The sequence below is a fragment of the Lissotriton helveticus genome, chromosome 3_1 (assembly GCF_964261635.1).
Source record: "Lissotriton helveticus chromosome 3_1, aLisHel1.1, whole genome shotgun sequence".
NCBI lineage: Eukaryota > Metazoa > Chordata > Amphibia > Caudata > Salamandridae > Lissotriton > Lissotriton helveticus.
In genome coordinates, this window is record NC_136061.1 from 1,166,595,162 (window position 1) to 1,166,615,395 (window position 20,234).

At 45.5% G+C, this 20,234-nt stretch overlaps 1 protein-coding gene across 2 annotated transcripts in view; it reads right to left on the bottom strand.

The window, feature by feature from the left end:
- LOC144823341 (NXPE family member 4-like) overlaps window positions 1-20,234 on the bottom strand; it is a 411,382-nt gene that overhangs the window by 123,419 nt on the left and 267,729 nt on the right. For both annotated transcript variants that reach the window (XM_078681792.1, XM_078681790.1), the window contains exon 4: window positions 17,001-17,062. In XM_078681792.1, the coding sequence (XP_078537918.1) occupies window positions 17,001-17,062 (62 nt within the window). The remainder of the gene's footprint in view (window positions 1-17,000; window positions 17,063-20,234) is intronic.

Here is a 20,234-nt window from a genome sequence, read left to right on the forward strand (position 1 = left end):
GATATCATGGCACCTGTCTTTTGGGAGGTGTTTGAGGATGCCTTGGAGGTGGGAGTGCTGCCGAGATCCATGAGAGAAGTTGTAATCACATCTCTGCTTAAGCCGGGTAAAGACGCCACGCAATGTGACTCGTATCGCCCTTTATCACTGTTGAACTGCGATGCCAAAATTCTGGCCAAGGTGCTCGCCACGAGACTCTCTCTGCTCATGACCATGCTCATATTGCCTGATCAATCAGGATTTGTCCCCACGAGATCTACCTCGCACAACCTCCGCACTGTTTTCTCCCTAATCCAAACGGTGAGCCCTGAGATACCGCTCGCTGCTGTCTTTCTGGACGCATCGAAAGCCTTCGATTCCGTGGAATGGGGGGTTTTATTTACGGTATTGCAGAAGATGGGCTTTCCCCCGATCTTTGTGGATTGGGTGCGTTTACTATACACGGCTCCGAAGGCGAGAGTGCTGGCGAATGGACTCCTGACTGATACTTTTGAAATAACGAGGGGTACCCGCCAAGGGTGCCCCCTCTCCCCTCTACTCTTCGCCATAGCGATTGAGCCACTGGCCTGTCGCATTCGACAGCTACATAAAGCCAGCGCCTTTAACTGCTTTCAATGGCAACTTTCTATTTCGTTATATGCTGACGATGTCACGCTGTACGTCAAGGAGCCCCAAACTACCTTGAATACATTGCTGCGGGAATTTGTCGCCTTTGGAGGTCTGTCTGGCGTCTCTATCAACTGGAGTAAGTCCCAGTTTTTCCCCCTAACGCCTGCTATGTCGGAATTCCCGCTCGATTACCCTCTGGAGTGGTGCTCCTCGGAGTTGCGATACTTAGGGATACAACTCTCGAGAGACAAGGGAGACACATTGCGGCTGAACTATGGAGTGGCTATAACTAAACTGGCAGATTCGGTGACCCGTTGGATCAAACTACCCTTGTCCTTGGCGTCTAGAGTTTCCCTCATAAAGATGGTGGTCTTGCCGCGTTTTTTATATATGTTCCTCAATATACCTTATCACCCGGCTGCTTATTTTTTCAAAACCTTGCGCTCCGAACTTATACGTCTAGTATGGGGGGGCAAGCAGGCGCATCTTCGTTGGGCGGTTATGACGCAACCTTATCATATGGGAGCTTTCGATATCCCTGATTTTGAAGTTTATTATTTGAGTGCGCAGGCACACTACCTGTACTATTGGATGAAACCTACTGCCTTCATGCCACAGGTTGCGGCGGAAGACTGGATTGCCCACCCACTGCCATTGTCTGGGGTGATTCATGCCCCCATTTCTGTGTTGGAAATGCAGGCAAATACGGTAACTTGTACAATGGACGCATGGCATAGAATAGGGAGACGTTTACAGGCCCCGTTACTTTATACAGCTCGACTACCATTGACTTATCACCCGCAAATGGCGCTCTTCCAAGAACTGGGCTTCCGGAACTTGTGTCGCCGTCTGAGAATTCAGACGTGGGGCGATCTATTCCACGACGGGATATTTCACTCTCGGGAACACTTTTTTGGGGATAGTGCGCCTACCCCCCTGGAGTTGTTCTATTTTCTACGGTTGCGAGAGGGCCTGAAAACCATACTACCTGAATACCCTCGGGAACCCCCCAGTGTTGCCCCACTTACGGTTGTGCTGAGTAGCGCAGATGGTGCACATCTAGTGTCCAATATCTATAAAAGCCTCCGGAAAGAATTACCGGTTGTGGAGAGTACGGCTAGAGTGCACTGGTCACATGACCTTGGTAGGGAAATCACAGATGACCAGTGGGAATACTGTTGTGACCTATCAGGGGAGGTGATGTCTAGCTGTCGCTTTAAAATTATACATTACAAGTTCCTCCATAGGCTGTATTACACGCCAGTTAGGAAAGTCAGATTCGGCTTGGCTGACTCGGATAGATGCGAGAGATGCGGACAGGGAGGGGCGGACTTCCTCCATTTGGCATGGGACTGCCTGCAGGTGCAGGAGTATTGGTCGCAAGTTTGTGAGGGCATCTCCCTTATGATAGATGTTACACTAGAATTGGATCCGCTGCTGTTCCTGCTGGGCTATACTGCGCGCATAGCGAGGACTGTTAGGAAATACACTAATGTTGCACTGTTGTTGGCGAGAAGACACCTGGCCTGCAGATGGGGGCGGGGTCGTGCCCCTAAATTCAAAGACTGGTTGCAAGATATGTTATACTGTCAGGAACAGTATGGAATTTTCTCAGAGTTGCTGCCTCTGACCTCTAGGCCGGCTGACATTTGGGGTCCTCTGCAGGCATACCTACTCCTAACTGCATCACACGGGACGGAGGGTACTGATGTTGTTGACGTGACCCCAGCAGCAGAATCGGAATAGATACAAGGGCTATATGTAGGAGCGGGGCGGTGAAGGTGGGGAGCCTGATGACCCTACTACTGTTGACCAATTGTAGGTAGGAGTTCCCGCTCGATCAGCATTTTTGTGAAACTGGATGACTCTGCAGGGATGGCTGATCTGCGGTACCAGGATTGATTGATGTTGTGAAGTATAATGCTGATTTACTCTGACCCTCACCCAAGCTACTATGTGCCAAGGATGTGTTACCACCCCTTTTAGGAGGCGCGAATATGCCTTATATCAGTTCCTTGCTGTGCTACTCTCTCAACTGCTATATTGGCTCTATTGGCACTTCCGTTGCTCCATGTAATATGTCTCCGTTTACTATTACCTAAATACCTGTAAGCTTGCTATTTGACCTGTCGCGCTTTGATTACTAAATTACTGTTGGGATGCTGAATGCATCCGAAGAATTCCCACTGTGTCCATTACTGTCGTATTTATCACCACGGAACTGCTTGTGTATCGCTGCCGGCCTGATATGGTTGTAGGCACACTGCTGTGTATGTGAACATGACTGACAATAAAAGTTTATATCCCAAAAAAAAAAAATTGATGGAGTCTAATCTGAGGTGGCATTTGGGGCAAAAGAATGGTTGGTTGAAATGCTACCTGAGTGATTGCCAGTGGCAAGCATTCCTCCCATCACCTTTTGTGTTTTTAAGCGTGGTTCGTCCCAAGTGTGAGATATGATCTTGTAAATTGGATCCTAAATCTCAGCAGAATTACTTTGAGTCACAAGAATTTCACTTGGCACTGTTAGTCTGTCAAACTGTAAAGACGGATAAAATGCTACAATGTAACCTCATTAGGAGGCAAGCCATGTTTTCTGCATCCTCAAGGAACTAAGGGTCAGATGTAGGAGCCCTAATACCGATCGGAAATGGCCGATTTTGGCCGTTTCCGACCGGTATTAGGGTTTTCAGATGTAGGGCATGCATTTACAGAATCGGTATTTTACCGATTCTGTATTTACCGATTCGGTAAAATTACCGAATCGGTAAATACAGACTCGGTAAAATACTGATTCTGTAAATGCAGATGTAGCTGGCACATGTCAGAGTGCCACAGGGCTTTAAGAATCGGTATTTTACCACACAATCCAATTGGGTGGTAAAATACCGAATCCAGGTGTGCATGCACATGTGTGCATGCACACCTGTGCCATGTGACACACAGACATGCCCTTAGGGCATGTCTGTGTGCCACATGGCACACAAGCCTGTACTTGGGGTGCTAGAGGGTGTCAAAGTGACACCCCCTGCACCCTTGCTAAAATCGGAATTTACCGATTCTGTAATTACAGAATCGGTATTTCCCATTGATTCCTATGGGCTTCAAAGCCCATAGGAATCAATGGGCAATACCGATTCGGTATTTACAGAATCGGTAAATACCGAATCTTAACGATTCGGTATTTACAGATTCTGAAATACCTACATCTCCCCCCTTCATATTTACCACTTCTTAAATACCGAATCGGTAAAATTCGGTATTTAAGAAGTGGTAAATAAGAATTACCTACATCGGGCCCTAAGTTCCGGAACCCACAGGAGTATTTTTAGGTCTGGGGTTTGACTGACAGCACAGCTGTGAAACAGACCTATTGCCAACAGCATACAGGGAGTAGATGTTTGGTCTGCCACTCCAGTCACTGTCTTTCTTTGATAAGCCTGGTTCAGACTTTGGCTTGAGCCTTCGTCAATCATGTGTTGGCTCAGCCCACTGGAGTCAATCTATGACTGAATACCATTGCCTGTATCTTTTCGCCTCCACTCAGGTGCTTGCACCGACCTGCTAGAGGGACTCATTTATAGTTATAGCCCTCCATGTCCACTTCTACTGGCTCCCACCCATGAGTCTCGATTCAATGTGCTAATGCTCCCTGTGTGAACACATTAAACCCAGACATGCTGGCTTTACCAATACTTATTCTCATTTAGTAGCCTGTCAATTATCACAGTAAGCTTGGTAAAAGGTTTGAAGTTTCCTTTTTTATTAGGTTCTAGCAATCAGAAGTTAAAGCCACAGGCAAAATGAAACAATTTTCATGGGGGTGGAGGGGGAATACCTTTTCTTTCATAAGAGGCAATCTGGAGCCCACTTGTAGCAGTTTGGCATTTATGGTATCCCTGTAAAGAAGCTGCATAAAGCGATCCTAGGATATAAAGTATAAAACAGCAGCAGCTCTGGTGCCTTATTAGACCAATAGTCACCTGATCATTTGACAGTTGCTTTTCCCGTCTTTAGATTCTGCAGATACTGTTATGGGGAGACACTGGAGTACAGTGGTCATCGTTTTGGTAGTCTCAGCTTGAATGTAGCGAGGTTCATACTTTGTAATCAGGCGCAATCTAGGGCGGTCTTTTCATGCATTTCTCAAACTTCCACTTGGGGGAGATTTACTAAGATTTTCTGCCGTTGTGACGCAAATCAGCACAAAATCTTTTCTCCACTTTACTTTCCAGCGATAAACTTGAGTAACGCTTGAAATAACGTGAAAGTGACTCGAAGCAGCACATATCGCTGCTTTGTATTACTTAACTCCAAGGCAGTGCACCTTGGGTGGTGCATTGGCGTTCCCAGGCAACCACCCAAGGTTTCTGATGCTAAACCCAATTTACTAAACTATGTAACGGGTTGGCGTCAGAAAACTGCCCTTTTAAAGTAGGCACAAGGATGCAGAAATGCTTTAATTTCTCCTTCCTTTTCTGACTTTGTAAGCACTATACAGCACACATACAAAGTCGGAAAAGGGTTGAAGTCAGCCTGTGCAAGGTATTTTGTACTGTAAGAGTACCCCTCCAGTACAAAACCTGTGCTAGACTCACAGAGACACCCTGGCACCATGGCACAAAGGTGTCTCTGTGGTGCACGGCAGCTGATTTCAGCGTCGCGCTATGGAGAGGGGAGGAGAGAGCCACATTTCAATAAATTTGACGCTCTTCTGCTCTCTCCTTCTCATGCTGCACAGTGCAGAGTTTACGGCTGAAGCACTGCGCTGTGTGAGAACTTAGTAAATCAGACCTTAGTGACTAAGGCATTTTATTGCCACAGGATTGCAACATAGGCCTACATGATAGAAATTTAAAGGGACGTACGTGGTCTTTCGTGATTCTGGGGGGGAGATATCAGCAAGTTTCTTAGGATCCAAGCTTGCTTCTTTTCAAAATAGAATATTTTTCAAAAACCGCTTTTTTTTTTCAAAACATATTTTTATTGATAGATCACACAGAGAGTTGCAGACCCCTGTACCCCAGAGGTATCTGCCGGACACCAGCATACATATACAACAGCGCAATCCATCATAACTTTTATAATCAATGCATTGGGATCAATGTATGTAACTCCTCCACCCCCTTCCCTCCCATGTCCCCCCCAAAACCGCTTTTTAATTAGAATTAAAAATCTGTTTTCCCACAGGCATGCAGTGAACACTGTTATCAGGGCAGTCCAATTTGGAGTGGCCTTTCCAACACGTCTGCCGGATTTATTTCTGTCTGGCTCTGCCATCTAGGCATGCCAATCCTGGGCAGGAAAAATGTTCTTCGATGGGATAAAACTTTCAGCAGATCTAGGAAATTATCTTTCCGTTTTGTGAGAACAGATCCCACTTTCGGGGCTGACCTGTAAGAATACAGAAATATTAACCAAGCCTCCATGCCACTATGACAATGGGAACAGTTAGCACTGTTTTTAGGTCTCTCACTAGATGAAAGCCTCTTGTGGACCATACCAAAAACCCACAATAGTCTTAGAGGCCATTAATTACTTACTATTGATTGGCTTTATTGTTACTCATTTGCTTATTTCTTATTCAATAGATCACTTTAGTCTCCTCGCATTTGTCCATAACCAGGAGCATAACCTCGTTATCATCCTTTTGATTACTCACTTATATCCTTCCATTGTTTGCACTTAGGGGGCTGATCTTTTTCTTTCACTTTCAGCACCCCATGAGAGTGCATGGGTTTTCCCGCTCTCATTTGTGTGCAGCTTCCCTCCCAAAGACCTACATCGCCAACCCATGTGCTCCCTGTTGCTCCCTCATACCTTCTCCCAAGCTCGTCCACTACTTTCCCAACTCCTCCCTTGCTTTTTTAGCTGCCCTGCCCCAAGAGCCTCCATAGCTCCCTTGGCCTTGCCCACTCCCAGTGCCTTTCCCCCACATGGTCCTCCCTTGTTTCCCAAATCCCTCAAGGTTCATTACATTTTTTAAATTAATTTTACTTTCATTTTTTTTGATGGCATGATAGCTGCCATTTGCTTCTAGGTCGCTCACTAGTACAAAAAAGCCAATTTGCACTATTAAAATTACTTATTTTGTATTTATTAATCCACATGGTATCCGCCATCTTGGATAGTTAAATATACAATGCGCTCATGTTATTCAGTTCAGTTCATTAGTCTTTATTTCGATTGTAAAAATCCTAAAAGACATTACAGTCAGTTAAAAGTTAAAACAGTTTAAAAATACAAAGTTAAAAAAGCTCAAGTCAAATACAGAACTGCCATTAATGTAAAGGAACCACAATAATGGGTGCATGAGTTTATATATTAGTACATCAGATCAACATGCTCTAATACGCTATAAAATCCATAAGTTTAAAAAGATGTGATATGAGATATATCAACCCAGTAATAGTTTGTAGACAGAGCGATGTTGTAATGCCAGAACGCCTATGGCAGTGGTTTAGACATACTGCTCCCTGGGTCTTTATTGAGGTCACTAGACCCTACATCAAGACTCGGCAAGATGGCAAGATCAACCTACCACACACCCCTTGAGGTTGGTAAAAGATAAAATTGAAACAAGTTAGTGTTCCCTTAGTTTGTTAGCCCGAATGGCCCATGTCCAAATCAAACATTTTGCCATAGCAACTATGATGGATTGCTGGGTACATGTCTGAAGGATCCTTAGGGCCTCCATATCAGCTCTTGTACCCAGGCTGGAACAAGTAGGCTTGAGCCATTTCATACTGGGTCACCTGTAGGCCGGGCAAACAAATAAGATGTGAGCAATTGATTCAATCTGAGCTGAACACATGGATATATGACGTTACAACGCATACTTTTACCACGCATACCATTACAACGAAAGTTTTACAGCGCAAAAACTTTTACAACGCATACCATTACCACGCAAGATTTTACAACGGATATACTTTTACAACGCATACCATTACAACGTAAGTATTGGTAAGTATATAATAATTTTTTTAATTTAAATTAATTAAAAATATTGTAATATAATGTAATTTAATTTTATTTTATTTAATTAATTTAATTTAAATGTAATTTTATTTTATTTATCAAAAATACCCCTGTACCCCAAAAACCCAAAACTGACCCTGAACCCTAAAAATACCCTTTACCCAAAAACTGAAAACTGACCCTGTACCCTAAAAATACCCCTTTACCCTAAAAACTGAAAACTGACCCTGAACCCTAAAAATACCCCTTTACCCAAAAACTGAAAACTGACCCTGTACCCTAAAAATACCCCTTTACCCTAAAAACTGAAAACTGACCCTGAACCCTAAAAATACCCCTTTACCCAAAAACTGAAAACTGACCCTGAACCCTAAAAATACCCCTTTACCCAAAAACTGAAAACTGACCCTGAACCCTAAAAATACCCCTTTACCCAAAAACTGAAAACTGACCCTGTACCCTAAAAATACCCCTTTACCCAAAAACTGAAAACTGACCCTGAACCCTAAAAATACCCCTTTACCCAAAAACTGAAAACTGACCCTGAACCCTAAAAATACCCCTTTACCCAAAAACTGAAAACTGACCCTGAACCCTAAAAATACCCTTTACGCAAAAACTGACCCTGTACCCTAAAAATACCCCTTTACCCTAAAAACTGAAAACTGACCCTGAACCCTAAAAATACCCCTTTACCCAAAAACTGAAAACTGACCCTGAACCCTAAAAATACCCCTTTACCCAAAAACTGAAAACTGACCCTGAACCCTAAAAATACCCCTTTACCCAAAAACTGAAAACTGACCCTGAACCCTAAAAATACCCCTTTACCCAAAAACTGAAAACTGACCCTGAACCCTAAAAATACCCCTTTAGCCAAAAACCCAATCATATAACATTTTAAAAATAATTATATACTTACCAATACTTACGTTGTAATGGCATGCGTTGTAAAAGTATCTGCGTTGTAAAATCTTGCGTGGTAATGGTATGCGTTGTAAAAGTTTTTGCGTTGTAAAAGTTTCGTTGTGATGGTACTGCGTTGTAAAAATTGCGTGGTAAACGTTGCATACCGAACACATAGGGCACATTTCTGTCGTAGGCGAATACCATCTGCTTGTAAAAACTTTAATCGGAAGGGAACCTAATCTACACTGGTTATATAGCTTTCTATCAAACGTTTTTAAAATAAAACCCCAATATGGTTTGAACCCAAGCTCATGATTGATCATGAGGAAATTCTTGGACAAAGTGGGCTTTGTGTTAGAGGAAAAACGCTTCATCTAAACCATGTCCAAATAAGGTGTCTTGAACTCCTTTTTTGAGGGAAATGGGTTGACTTCTGGATTCTCCCACAGAATGCACATCCCCATTTCAGTCAAGGTGAGAACTCAGGAGTAACCCAAAGCCTTCTCCAAAAAGCTATACGCCTGTATCAAGCTAGATCCTCAATGCAAAAGCAACCCAAGTCCAAAAATCAAGGCAGCAATGGAGTGGATTGCGGCAAGTCGTTAGTGCCCTTATAAATTTGTTTTGGGCAGTAGCCACGGGGGTTATATCCTCATGGCCCCAGAGTTCAGCGCCATGTAGGATTGGACTAGCGACTTTAGAATTATATATCTTGACGGCGGGGGCTATTGGCTTGGTGAATGAAAGCCTGTGCTCTTTAAGAAGAGCCGCAGCCAGATGAGCATGTTTTAGAACTAGCATGTCAATCTGTGGCTTCTAGTTTAGCTTCCTATTTAAGGTTATCCCCAAGTAAGTGAATACTTCAGTCTGTTCTAAAAAGACATTTTACCCTTAATGGCTTTACACTTGTGGAGAACTATGAACTTTGTCTTGTCCCCATTGACCACCCACTCATGGTTGCGACAAAACTCCTTGAACCGAGACAAGGCAACCTGTAACCCTGTTTGGGTCTTAGATAGGATCAAGGTGTCGTCTGCGAACATGAGTAGGGGGATCTTCAAGCCCGCCAAGGTGGGAGCATCAGTGGGGCATGTGGAATAGTACTGAACAACCCTGTCAATAAACAAAGAGAACAGGGTGGGAGCGAGGACACATCCTTGGCGCACAACCTTTAAAATGGGAAATCTATCTGTTACTTCACCATGTGGGCCCAAACGAACCTGTAGTCATGTAGTTTGACTAACATTGCTAGCTACTCCAATGGCATCCCCACATCCATTAAGACTCTCCACATTTTGTTGCGAGGAACCAATTCAAAGGCGGACTTAAGATCAATAAAAGCAGCGCATAGTGTGCCCCCTCCTATAATAACTACCCACTAGTAGATAATCACAAAGCGGAGCACCTGATCTATGGCGCTGGTGTGGTGGCTAAAACCTGCCTGCAGTGGTGATAAAATCTCAGACTCCTCTATCCACAGCTGGATTCGGCACAGTACCAACCTGGCAACTATTTTTTGGATGGAATCTATAAAGCTGATAGGCCTATAGTTGCTAGATAGTGTGTGGTCCCCCTTTTTATATACTGGTATTATAACTGTTCCAAACCAGGTGTCAGGGATGCATGCGCCACTAGCGATGGCATTAGCAAGATAAGTAATGTAAACAACCCAGTTATCCCTATCATAAACAAACAGGTCCGCTGGTACACAATCGAGGCCCGGGGCCCTTCCTCTCGGAATTAAGCAGAGGACTGTCTCGACCTCGGAGTTGTTAAATGATAGAGTGGGTATTGAGGGGGGATTTGGAAGTGTACCAGGTTATTTTTTGAGGCAGAGAACTGGGCCTTATAATACGAGGCCCACTGTTCTGGCGGGATATAATTAATAGGTGTATAGGGTGTTCCACCACTCCCCCACTTGACTAACTGACAGAATTTTACCATGTCTTTCTCATGGCTGGCTGTAAGCAAGTCAAGCCAGCGGTTGTCATCCCATTCCTTTTTGGCTTTTAATTGAATTGATTTATACCTTGCCCTGGCAAGTTTAACCTCTCCCATATCTTTAGATCTAACAGCCCTTGTCAATAATCGATATGTCTCTCTGCAGGTTTTGTTGTACCAGGTAGTTGTTGTTGATCCTGTCTTTGCCTTCCTTCAGCTGGTCTTGATAAAAAATGTTTTTAAATTTGAAAACAAGTCACTATGAACCTGGGGGGCGATGAGGTTAATATCCCCCTGGGAGTCACAACTTTGGAGATAAGATATCGAGTGGGCAACCATAGCCTTCATCTTGCCCAGGTCCCCATCCTTACCAATAAGCCTTGACCATCTTACTCACCTTATGTCATTTGAGAGCAGCACTTCTGGTGATATATCCTCAGCGACATTTTTGGAGATGTTTAATAAACCCGGGGCCGTGTCAAAATTAGTGGGTTGTGATCGCTTTCTGTGCATTCCTGTACCAACATGTCATGAAGGGAAGACCAAAATTCTACGTTGATGAGAATAAAGTCTCTACGACTACTCCTTATACCATTATTGAAATTGTGCGCGCCCTTCCGATCCGATTGGGACCTCCCATTTGCTGCTCGCACTCCCCTTTCCAGGCGCAGCCCCTTAAGTTGCAAGGCAGATTCTGTCCATTTTGTTATTGGGCTCAGATCTAGGGACAGGATGTTCCACTGGGAATCCTCATCAATGCTTAGATTACCATCTTCTAAATCACGCTGTTCAAAGGTGCAGTTGAAATCTCCCACAATTATCAAGTTGCACCCACCCCTGTTGCTAACCAGGAACATATCAAGGAGAGCAACCGTCTCGGAACACCTCCCACCCAGCTGCCCTCTTGCATAGATATTAATTATCAAAATGTCTCATGCTTGAGCCATCCGGAGCCGTAGGGCCATATTATCTGCACTGTCGATAGGAACCACCTCAACCCTGTAACCCATTTGCTGTCTCAACCAACAAGTAAGACCACCAATGGGTCTACCTTTCCGCCCCCCTTGGGCAGGTTTAGAGAAATTTGAAAACCCAGGATAATGCACCTGATCAATGGACCAAGTCTCCTGGAATGCCCAGAGGTCATACTGTTCAATAAAAGCTGCCCAATCACTTGATGCAGTTTTGGGAAGAAGCCTTGCAATATTCCAGGAGCCCACTGTCATGACGGACTTTAAGTGCCCTTGGGATGAACTTGTGGAAATTGATAGGGAGGAGGTGGGTTCACACCCTCCTGGGCATCCAAGCCATAGGAGCAGTCTAGTGGAGTGGATCCTACTAGAAGGACATTAACAATGCCTTTCAGCCTCTCCTCCATGCTCAATTCCACTTTGGGTATATAGACACCCCCAAGATAGCCAGGGTTATTACCTATTGCATCCTGCTCTATTGGGATATCCCGGGTTTTAAGAGGATCAGGTGGGTCACAAATTGGTGGACTTTTACCTTAGCCCGCGTGACCCCTAAATATGCCTGTCCCAGATAAAACGGAACAATCAAGTAGTTCAAGTCAATCAATGTCTTCTAATGAATAAAAAACATCGAAACGATTGTTGAGGGGGACAGAATAGTTATATTGGCCAAGTAATTGGGGTGTCCCTCTCCATTCGGCACATTTAGTGATATCTGTGGGTCGATAGAAATACCCCAAAGGGAAAACAGAAATATCATCCCTGGCGACACGGACACCTGCCCTCTCCAAAATATGATGGACCAAACAAGGAGACTCAAAACATAGGACCACACAGTTTCCCCTGAGGGTCTTTTGGGCCTTCCCTACCCATGGTACTCTGCGGACCATTTTAAATTCAGTGAACATTTGGTTTTTGATCCCGGTCCTTGCGCTCAGCAGATGTAGTGCCTTGTTTCTCAGGGTTGACCAATCCTCCTGTACCTGCGATGCTAACCCAGGGACCTTACCCAGGACTACAGTGTAGGGACTGGCTTACGGGGGTAGATGTAAAAAATTAAAAGCATGCCGAGCACCTGCAGGATGTTGTTGGGGAGAGCATGTGCGAGTTTCTCTCGAGACATGCTGCAAGCCCGGTAAGCTAGTGCCTCCCCGTAGCAGGGAGGCATGAAGATTATCAGCAGGGGCTAGTTCGGTGGAATTCAGTGCATTGGTTTCAGACCCTCTAGTATGCAAACCCACCCCACCCGCCTGAGATGTAATGCCCCCACCACCCGACTGTGCGCTGGAATTACTCAAGGAACTATGGGATATACCCTGCTCCATTTTGTTGAGTCTATCTTCTATCAGAGACAATTTTTGCAACAAAGGGTCAATTAAATTTGAAATTCCCTGCACTATCCGTGTATAGAGTATTTTCTCATTAAATAGGTGGGATATCAAAGGCACAGCCAGGTAGGCTATCACTAGCGGTAGCCAATGTAGTTTGACAGCACCCGCCACACCCCCTTGAGGCTACCTTCTGTTTAACTCCCCCTGATGGTTGGGGGATACCCTTCGATAGACCCCGGGCTTTCCGTTTCTTCGAGGGTGGTTCCCCTCTTTCAAACTGAATTGCTTTCTTGCCCCTAGTTATGACCATTGTTATGCCTGATTTGGAATTTAGGGTATGTTATGTTATGTTATCAAGCACTTATAAAGCGCACGTACACCCTAGGGTTTCATGGCCCTGATGCTGAATACTCTTGCAGCCGAGGCACTAGACGTAGGCTTGCTCGAATAACCATGTTTTTAAGCCATTTCTGAAACTGAGGAGATTATTGCAGCTTCTGAGCGTGAGAGGGAGGGAATTCCAGAGGCTAGGGGCCAGGTGGGAAAAACGACAGCCTCCCTGGCGTTTCCGTTTGAAAGATGACGTGGTGAGCAGGAAAAGGTGGGCTGAGCGGAGGCAGCACCGGGGAGTATACTTAGTGATCATGCTGCTGATGAAACTGGGATTTTTGCCGTGCAAGGCCTTAAAGGCTAAGCAGCAGGACTTAAAGATTACCCGTTGGGATATCGGGTGCCAGTGAAGTAGTGCCAAGCCTGGTCTAGCTGACTGCCACTTAGGTAATTTATGGACCAACCTGACCGCTTGGTTCTGGACCATTTGGAGTCTTTTTTGTAGACAAAGAGAGAGACCGAGATAGATGGAATTAGAGAAGTCCAGACGTGAGAGTATGAGTGCTAACATCACCTGTATTAAAGCTGAGTGAGTAAGCAGGTGTCTAATCTTCCTGGATTTCCGCAGTTGGTGAACAGCAGAGGAGATCCCTGCACCCACCTGACCGTGGAGCGAGAGGTCAGCGTTGATTAGGGGGAAGGGGGGTCCAAGTTCTGCTGCTCAGAAGTGCGTACCCCAGCTTTCCTTGCTGTTCTTGGGCAAGACCAACTCCGTCTTGCCCGCGTTGAGCTTCAGGTGGTTCACATCTATCCAGTGCTGGATGTGAAGCATGGTAGATTGGAAGTCAAGTGCGGCATTGGGGGAGCCAAGAGGAAATATGATCTGGATATCATCAGCCTAGTTAAAAACAGTGATGTTTCTGTTTTTGAGTGAGTAGATCAGCGGTCTCAGATAGTGATTGAAGAGTAGCGGGGACAGAGAGGAGCCCTGTGGGACCCCGCAGTCAGATAGGAGCTTGGGGGCAGTGAAATTTCCAAGCTTTACAGCTTGGGTGCGGTCGGCAAGGAAGGATTTGATCCACCCCAGGGCTGGTCCACGCATGCCTGCTTGCTCGACACGGTGCAACAGGATGGTGTGGTCGACCGTGTCGAACGCTGCCGACAGGTCGAGGAGCACCAAGGCTTGATGGTCGCCCCTGTCAGCATTAGCTCTCAGGGTATCTAGGACTGCAAGGATCACAGCCTCGGTAGAATGTGCCGGACAAAAACCAGCTTGATTAGCTCTAGGTAATTCGAGCCCTCAATAAAGCTAGACACACACCTTGCAACGTGGGCCTCTAGTATTTTAGCCAGAAAAGGAAGAAGAGAAATAGGGCGGTAATTAACATGGTTGCTAGGGTCCGCTCCAGGTTTTTTTATAAGGGGGACTACCGTTGCATGCTTAAAAGCCTTAGGAACCTTGCCTTGGGCCAGGGATTCATTGAGGAGAGGGAGCACGCTCTGGGGCAGGGCGGTAAATATCTCTTTGGAGACGTGCGGGGGCAGCAATCGTCAGGTGATCCCGATTTGACACGGGTCATGAGTTCTGATAGCATTTTTGGACAGATGGGTTGGAGGGTATCTAAAGTGCAACGGTTATTAGACATATCATCCAGAGGTTCCCAGTTCGAGGTGTTGAGAAGACTAGCTTTGATAGAGGAGATTTTGTCCAAGTAGAACGCGTTCAGGGAGTTACAGAGATCTTGGGTGGGGGCCTGAGTCGGTGAAGTTCTGGCATCATTGCATAGGTCGTTCACGAAGCTGAAAATTCCTTTAGAGTTGTTATGAGCATTGAGTAATTTAGAGGAAAAGTAGGCCATTTTAGTGGTCGAGATTTTTTTTTGTATTCTCTACGGGCGGTGGCATATTTTCCCTACCTTCGGTTAAACATCTTAATCTCCATTTCCTCTCAAGTTGGCTCAGCTCGAGTCTTTGTATTTTAAGGTCGGCAGGGAACCATTTCTGCGCCTCGGCGTGGTGTACGCGGGAGAAAATGATAGTGGGGCGTGGATGTTACTTGCGGAGAGAAGCCACTCGGAGACTTTGTTCTCCATAGAATTAATGTCCCAGCTGAAGGTGGGGACAGAGTTCTCCAGAGTTGTGATAAAGTCTAGTTTGTTTAAAGATTTCCACTTCCTAGTTTCACCTCCTGCCAAAAGGGTGGATTTTTTGTGGCTAATGGAGATAATAGTAAAGTGTATCAAATAATGATCTGACCAAATGCAGGGGGAGATTGACGGAATGGCGAGTGAGACATTTGGAGTCCAGACCTGATCCTGGATATGTCCCTTTTCATGGGTGGGATTGTGTAAGTGCTGGGTTAGGTTCAGATTAGATAAGAGTTCAGATAGTTCAACTGCGTGGGGTCCCCCGGAGTCGTCATTGAACCAGTAGTTCAAGTCCCCGACCAGGAGCACCTTGGAATGATTAATCACGAGGGTGGCCATTTGTTCACTTAGGGACATAGGGAAAGTGGGCATTGCCTGTGGGGGGTGGTAAATAACAACCAACGCCAAGGAGCCTGTATCCGTGTCCAGTTTTTTAACCATGTTCTCTACCTCCGGGAGCGTGAGAGAGGACATGGTAGTGAATGGCTAGATGGTATAGGTGGTGATGGAGCGATAAAACCCAAAGTATACTGACTTAGGGACTAGGAAGGTATGCCAGAGAGTGTATCTATTTGTGTTGGAACGGTGGGGGGAGCCAAACAACCATTAGTTAGGGGCATTTGAGGTTCTAAAGATAACCTGCGCTCAGTTAGTTGGATCTGATGAATCAGCACAGATTCTACCCTGGTCAAAAAGGCATCAAGGGTTCCCACCACCCCCCCTCCCACCCCTGCCTTACGATTGCTCAATGGTCCAACCCCCACAGGTGGCATAACAGCAAAGCAAAGAGACTAAACAGTACCATGCAATTAAAAAGTCAGATGCAAATAGGGTGGCCCAGCCCAGCCTCTTCCAGACTCGGATGGGCTCAGACGGCCCCCCCTTGGTCGAGGGTTCACCGGGCTGCGCCCCGCGCCGCAGGGTAGAGGCAGCACTTAAATGCGCATGTTGACATAGTGCCTCCCCCTTGTTAGCAGCAGCGGGATGGAGCGCTGTGCGCCCTGGGCGTTGTAGTCCTTTGGCAGAGGCACAAGCGAAGCAATCCCTGGGACCACAATCCTACCAGGGAAACTCAAGGTGAGCTGGAGCAGTCGAGGGGCAAAAATGCAGGAAAACACACCTCATGTTATTCACTAAGCCTGTGTCCATATCATCATGCATGTGCACGCTTAGGGAATGACATGGCTGAATCATCACACATTTTTTCACCCGATGTTATACAGCATCGGTAAAAAGCCTGTGGCTTTTGCGGATGCTGCACAGCATCAGCAAAAACATTGCTTAAACCAATAGGTTACAAATGCGAGACCTACTGACTTAACCAATTACTATTTTTCTTTCCACAAAGTGGCTGCCACATGGATGGCTGGAGCCGCTCACCCAGTAGCCAGTACTATATTTTGAGTGATGGCTAGGGCTGGGGCTGCCACCGCAGCTGTTTGGCAGCCAGTACACCAAACTCTAGATAAGGCCCTTCTTCTTGTACATCCTTTATAATTACAGGCAGTATAAATCTGAAGAACTTTGTGCCGTCTCCCACTATAAGTTCGATGTATTAAAATGTATTAGTTGATAAACAGCTCAATACGTTAAGAGATACACCTTGGAATTAAATTGAGATCATCTTTTACAAAAAACAATAAATGATTGTCTTTAACTTTTAAACTTGTCTAAAAGCTCTTAACAGAAGCTGGATACGTTGCTCCTCTGTCTTACAATTTTAATTAACTACCAAGAAACTTCCATTCAAAGTATCAAAATCAGAAACCATGTACACTTACCATTACATTTCTGAACAACTACAAATTCGAAGTTCTTGGGTATTTCCACGCCAATATTGGACCTATGAATACATATTTAAAGAAAACAAAACATCTATTGAGTGAAATTACAAGAATCAAAAACTTTGTAACCTCTGCCATTGACAGCACCTGGAAATCGTAAAAACTGTGAAAAACGTCATGAAGTGAACAACTTCAGTGCCATTATGAATTTTAAGATTAATATTCAGTACTTTATGGAGAGGAACTGATGACTACCAATTAAATATTAGAGGAAATCTTTAGACATCACCTGTGAGAATTTATATTTTACAAGATTTGGCACAAGTCCTGCAATTAAGCCTTTGCTTTAAAAATCTGTCTCATTCATAGATTTTTCGATCATTCTCCAAGTCACGAAAAACCCATTTTGACTAATCTATGTTTCAAGACCAAAGCTCTTCGTTAGGTCTTACTGTGGTATCTCCCACTCGTCTGCCCCCCCCCCTCCCTGGCAGCACTGCGTGTAATGGAACTGCTCGTGGTGACATCACTTCGAATGTCATCACGACCAAGATTCCAAGGCAATCGCCGCGGAGGCTTGAGAGGCTGCCACCCGTTGTGGCTGTAGCTGTGGCTGAGGTCGCTACATCCCTTTTCTGCTCATGAGCTTCAATAAACTCTTATATGCCTTCATCTGGTTGTGTCCGTCATCTGTGACTTGATTCTACACTGGCGACGAGGGTCAACCAGGGACAGCGACCTCAACACGCTTGTAATGCGAAGGAAAGAAGATTGCCGTGGTACTACAGTAAGCGAAGCGTAAAAATATTGTCCTATTACAAGGTATTGGCAGTAGAGAGAATTACGATCCACAAGAGGATAACTAGCGGCATGTCACTGAGCAGCAGGAGGTTGCGGAGCGAGAAGGAGAACAGCCGTGACTCGCAAAACAGCTTAGAGATGGTGTATACTTCGTGGAAGTATTAACGGAGTGAAGAGCAGTTTACCCAGGAGAGCGGAAAGCGGAGAAGTTGGCGGTGCGTCGTTGGGCAGTAGTGGGTCGCAGAGGAGGGAGAAGACCAGCGGTGAGTCGCAGCGTAATTAATAGGCTGTTGACTGTTTTAAGCTGCCCGCATCATTGGGAGGAAAGATAGACTCTCACCGAGTCCTAACGGTGTGGAAGGAGCAATGTTGTCATGGAAGTGAAAGGCGTGGGAGCGGCGCGTGAGAGAGTATACGTTAAGGATATCTTAGGCACGACGGAATAAAGGGCATTAAGAAGCGGAAAATCAGCGCGACTTGAGAACTAATCTCACCTTCCCCGCGACGAGTGGACCAACTAGTTGCTTCCCCCTTGAAGTTGTTTGCCTTTGATCGTTTGTGAAAGGGACTTCCGTGACACACCTCGGCTGCTTTGAGGACAGAGGGGATTAAATCGTATTGGCCGTTTCAGAGACTGTGTGGTATTCCTGTACAAGAGTAAACAACAGTATATCCTTCAAGTACATTTTCCCCTCATTAGGAGCTGATTCTGGCGCCACAGTGCCACCCAGTGGACCAAAGGTTTAATGTCCATACCCACCAGTAAATGTGAAACTGTTAGTTTTTTGATAAAGGGCATTTTGTTGTGAATATTACTTTTTAACCTTCTTGTGCTCTTTATGGAGCTATAATCTGGCTCGCACTCCTCCCCCTTTCTACATCAAGGGATTTACGTTCCACTGATTCTAGGTGGACCCCTGGGGATAGCATCATTATGCAGAGTGTGACACTTCCCACTTTCTTTCTGACTAACCCTGGGGAGCCTGCTATACAATGGAAAAAATGGAAAAAAGTGTTTTTGAACTATGCCACGGTGTGTGGCCCCAATCTAGGGCTAGAAAGGAAAGTAGCCCTGTTGTCATATTACCTAGGGGCAGAGGGGGAAGAGGTGTTGGATCACCTCCCAGATCTAGGGGCGCAGGAAGCGAGAGGTCTGAATGAGTTGGAAATCAGTCTAAAGAAATTAGATTTACACTTCCTTCCGATGACAAGCACCATAATGGAGAGGTACCATTTTGGGAAGAGGGTACAGAAGGAAGGGGAATCTGTAGAAGATTTTGTGTCTGATCTAGGCAAACTAGCCACGACATGTACGTTTGGGGGCGCAAGTGAAGAGGGGACCAGTTTGTGTTAGCGTGTAGGACGGAACGTGTACGTGAGGAGTTGTGGTTGAAAGATGACCCACCAGTGAGGGAAGTCCTAATAGTTGCTAAGCAGGTGGAACACATGCTGCAGTGCGTCAGTGAAATCAAACAGGACAGTGGTGGGAAAGGAAGCGAAGACAAACCCAAAGTAAGCGAAGTCGTGACTGAATGTGAAGGTGTGTCAGTGGTCAAAGGTCAGAAGATGGTATATAAAGAACAGAAAGAGAGCAAGACAGGATTGTCATTCAAGGGTACCTGCTATAGATGCGGAAAGCAAGGACACATGGCCAATGACAAGGAGTGCCCTGCTCTCAAATTCACATGCAACAAGTGTGGAAAGAAAGGCCATTTCAGGCAACACTGCAGGAGTGGACTGGGGTTTAGCAACCAGAGTAAGGACAGGACAAACACAGTGTGTGACGAAATAGTCTTGCAAGTAGGTGGAGGTCAGGTCTGCAGTCCCAAAGACACCATTAAAATAAAAGGCACTGAAGTAGAGGCATTGTTTGATTCTTGTTCAAGTATAACGATCATCAGCGCAAAGGAATTTCCGCGGGTGTCCAAGGGGAGGATTAGATTGATGAGGATGGACGTAAGGCCTGGGGGGTATGCTGGTCGCCCCATCTCCATGAAGGGTTATTTCTGGGACACAGTAGAATACAAGAACAGAACAGCAGCATCCAAAGTCTATGTGCCTACGGTGGGGGACAACATCCTGGGCTGGCAGGCACAGAAAGAGTTAGGGGTCTATCTAAATCCCAACAAGAATCCTCAAATCCTTATACAAGAAGTGCAAGAATCGAGGGAAGACTTGGTGACAGAGTTCAAAGAGGTATTTAGAGAAGAACTCGGATGTTTCAAGAATTACTGCCACAAAATCAAACTGAAGTAGCCAAAGTGAGGAAGCTACCCATTGCTATCCAGGAAGCAGTGAAGATTGAACTAGAGAAACTGTGCAAAGCAGGAGTCATCGAACCTGTGGAGGCAACAGAGTGGTTGGCGCCAATTGTAGCAGCCCAGAAAAAGGATGGGTCAGTTCGTTTGTGCATTGACCTTAGGGCTTTGA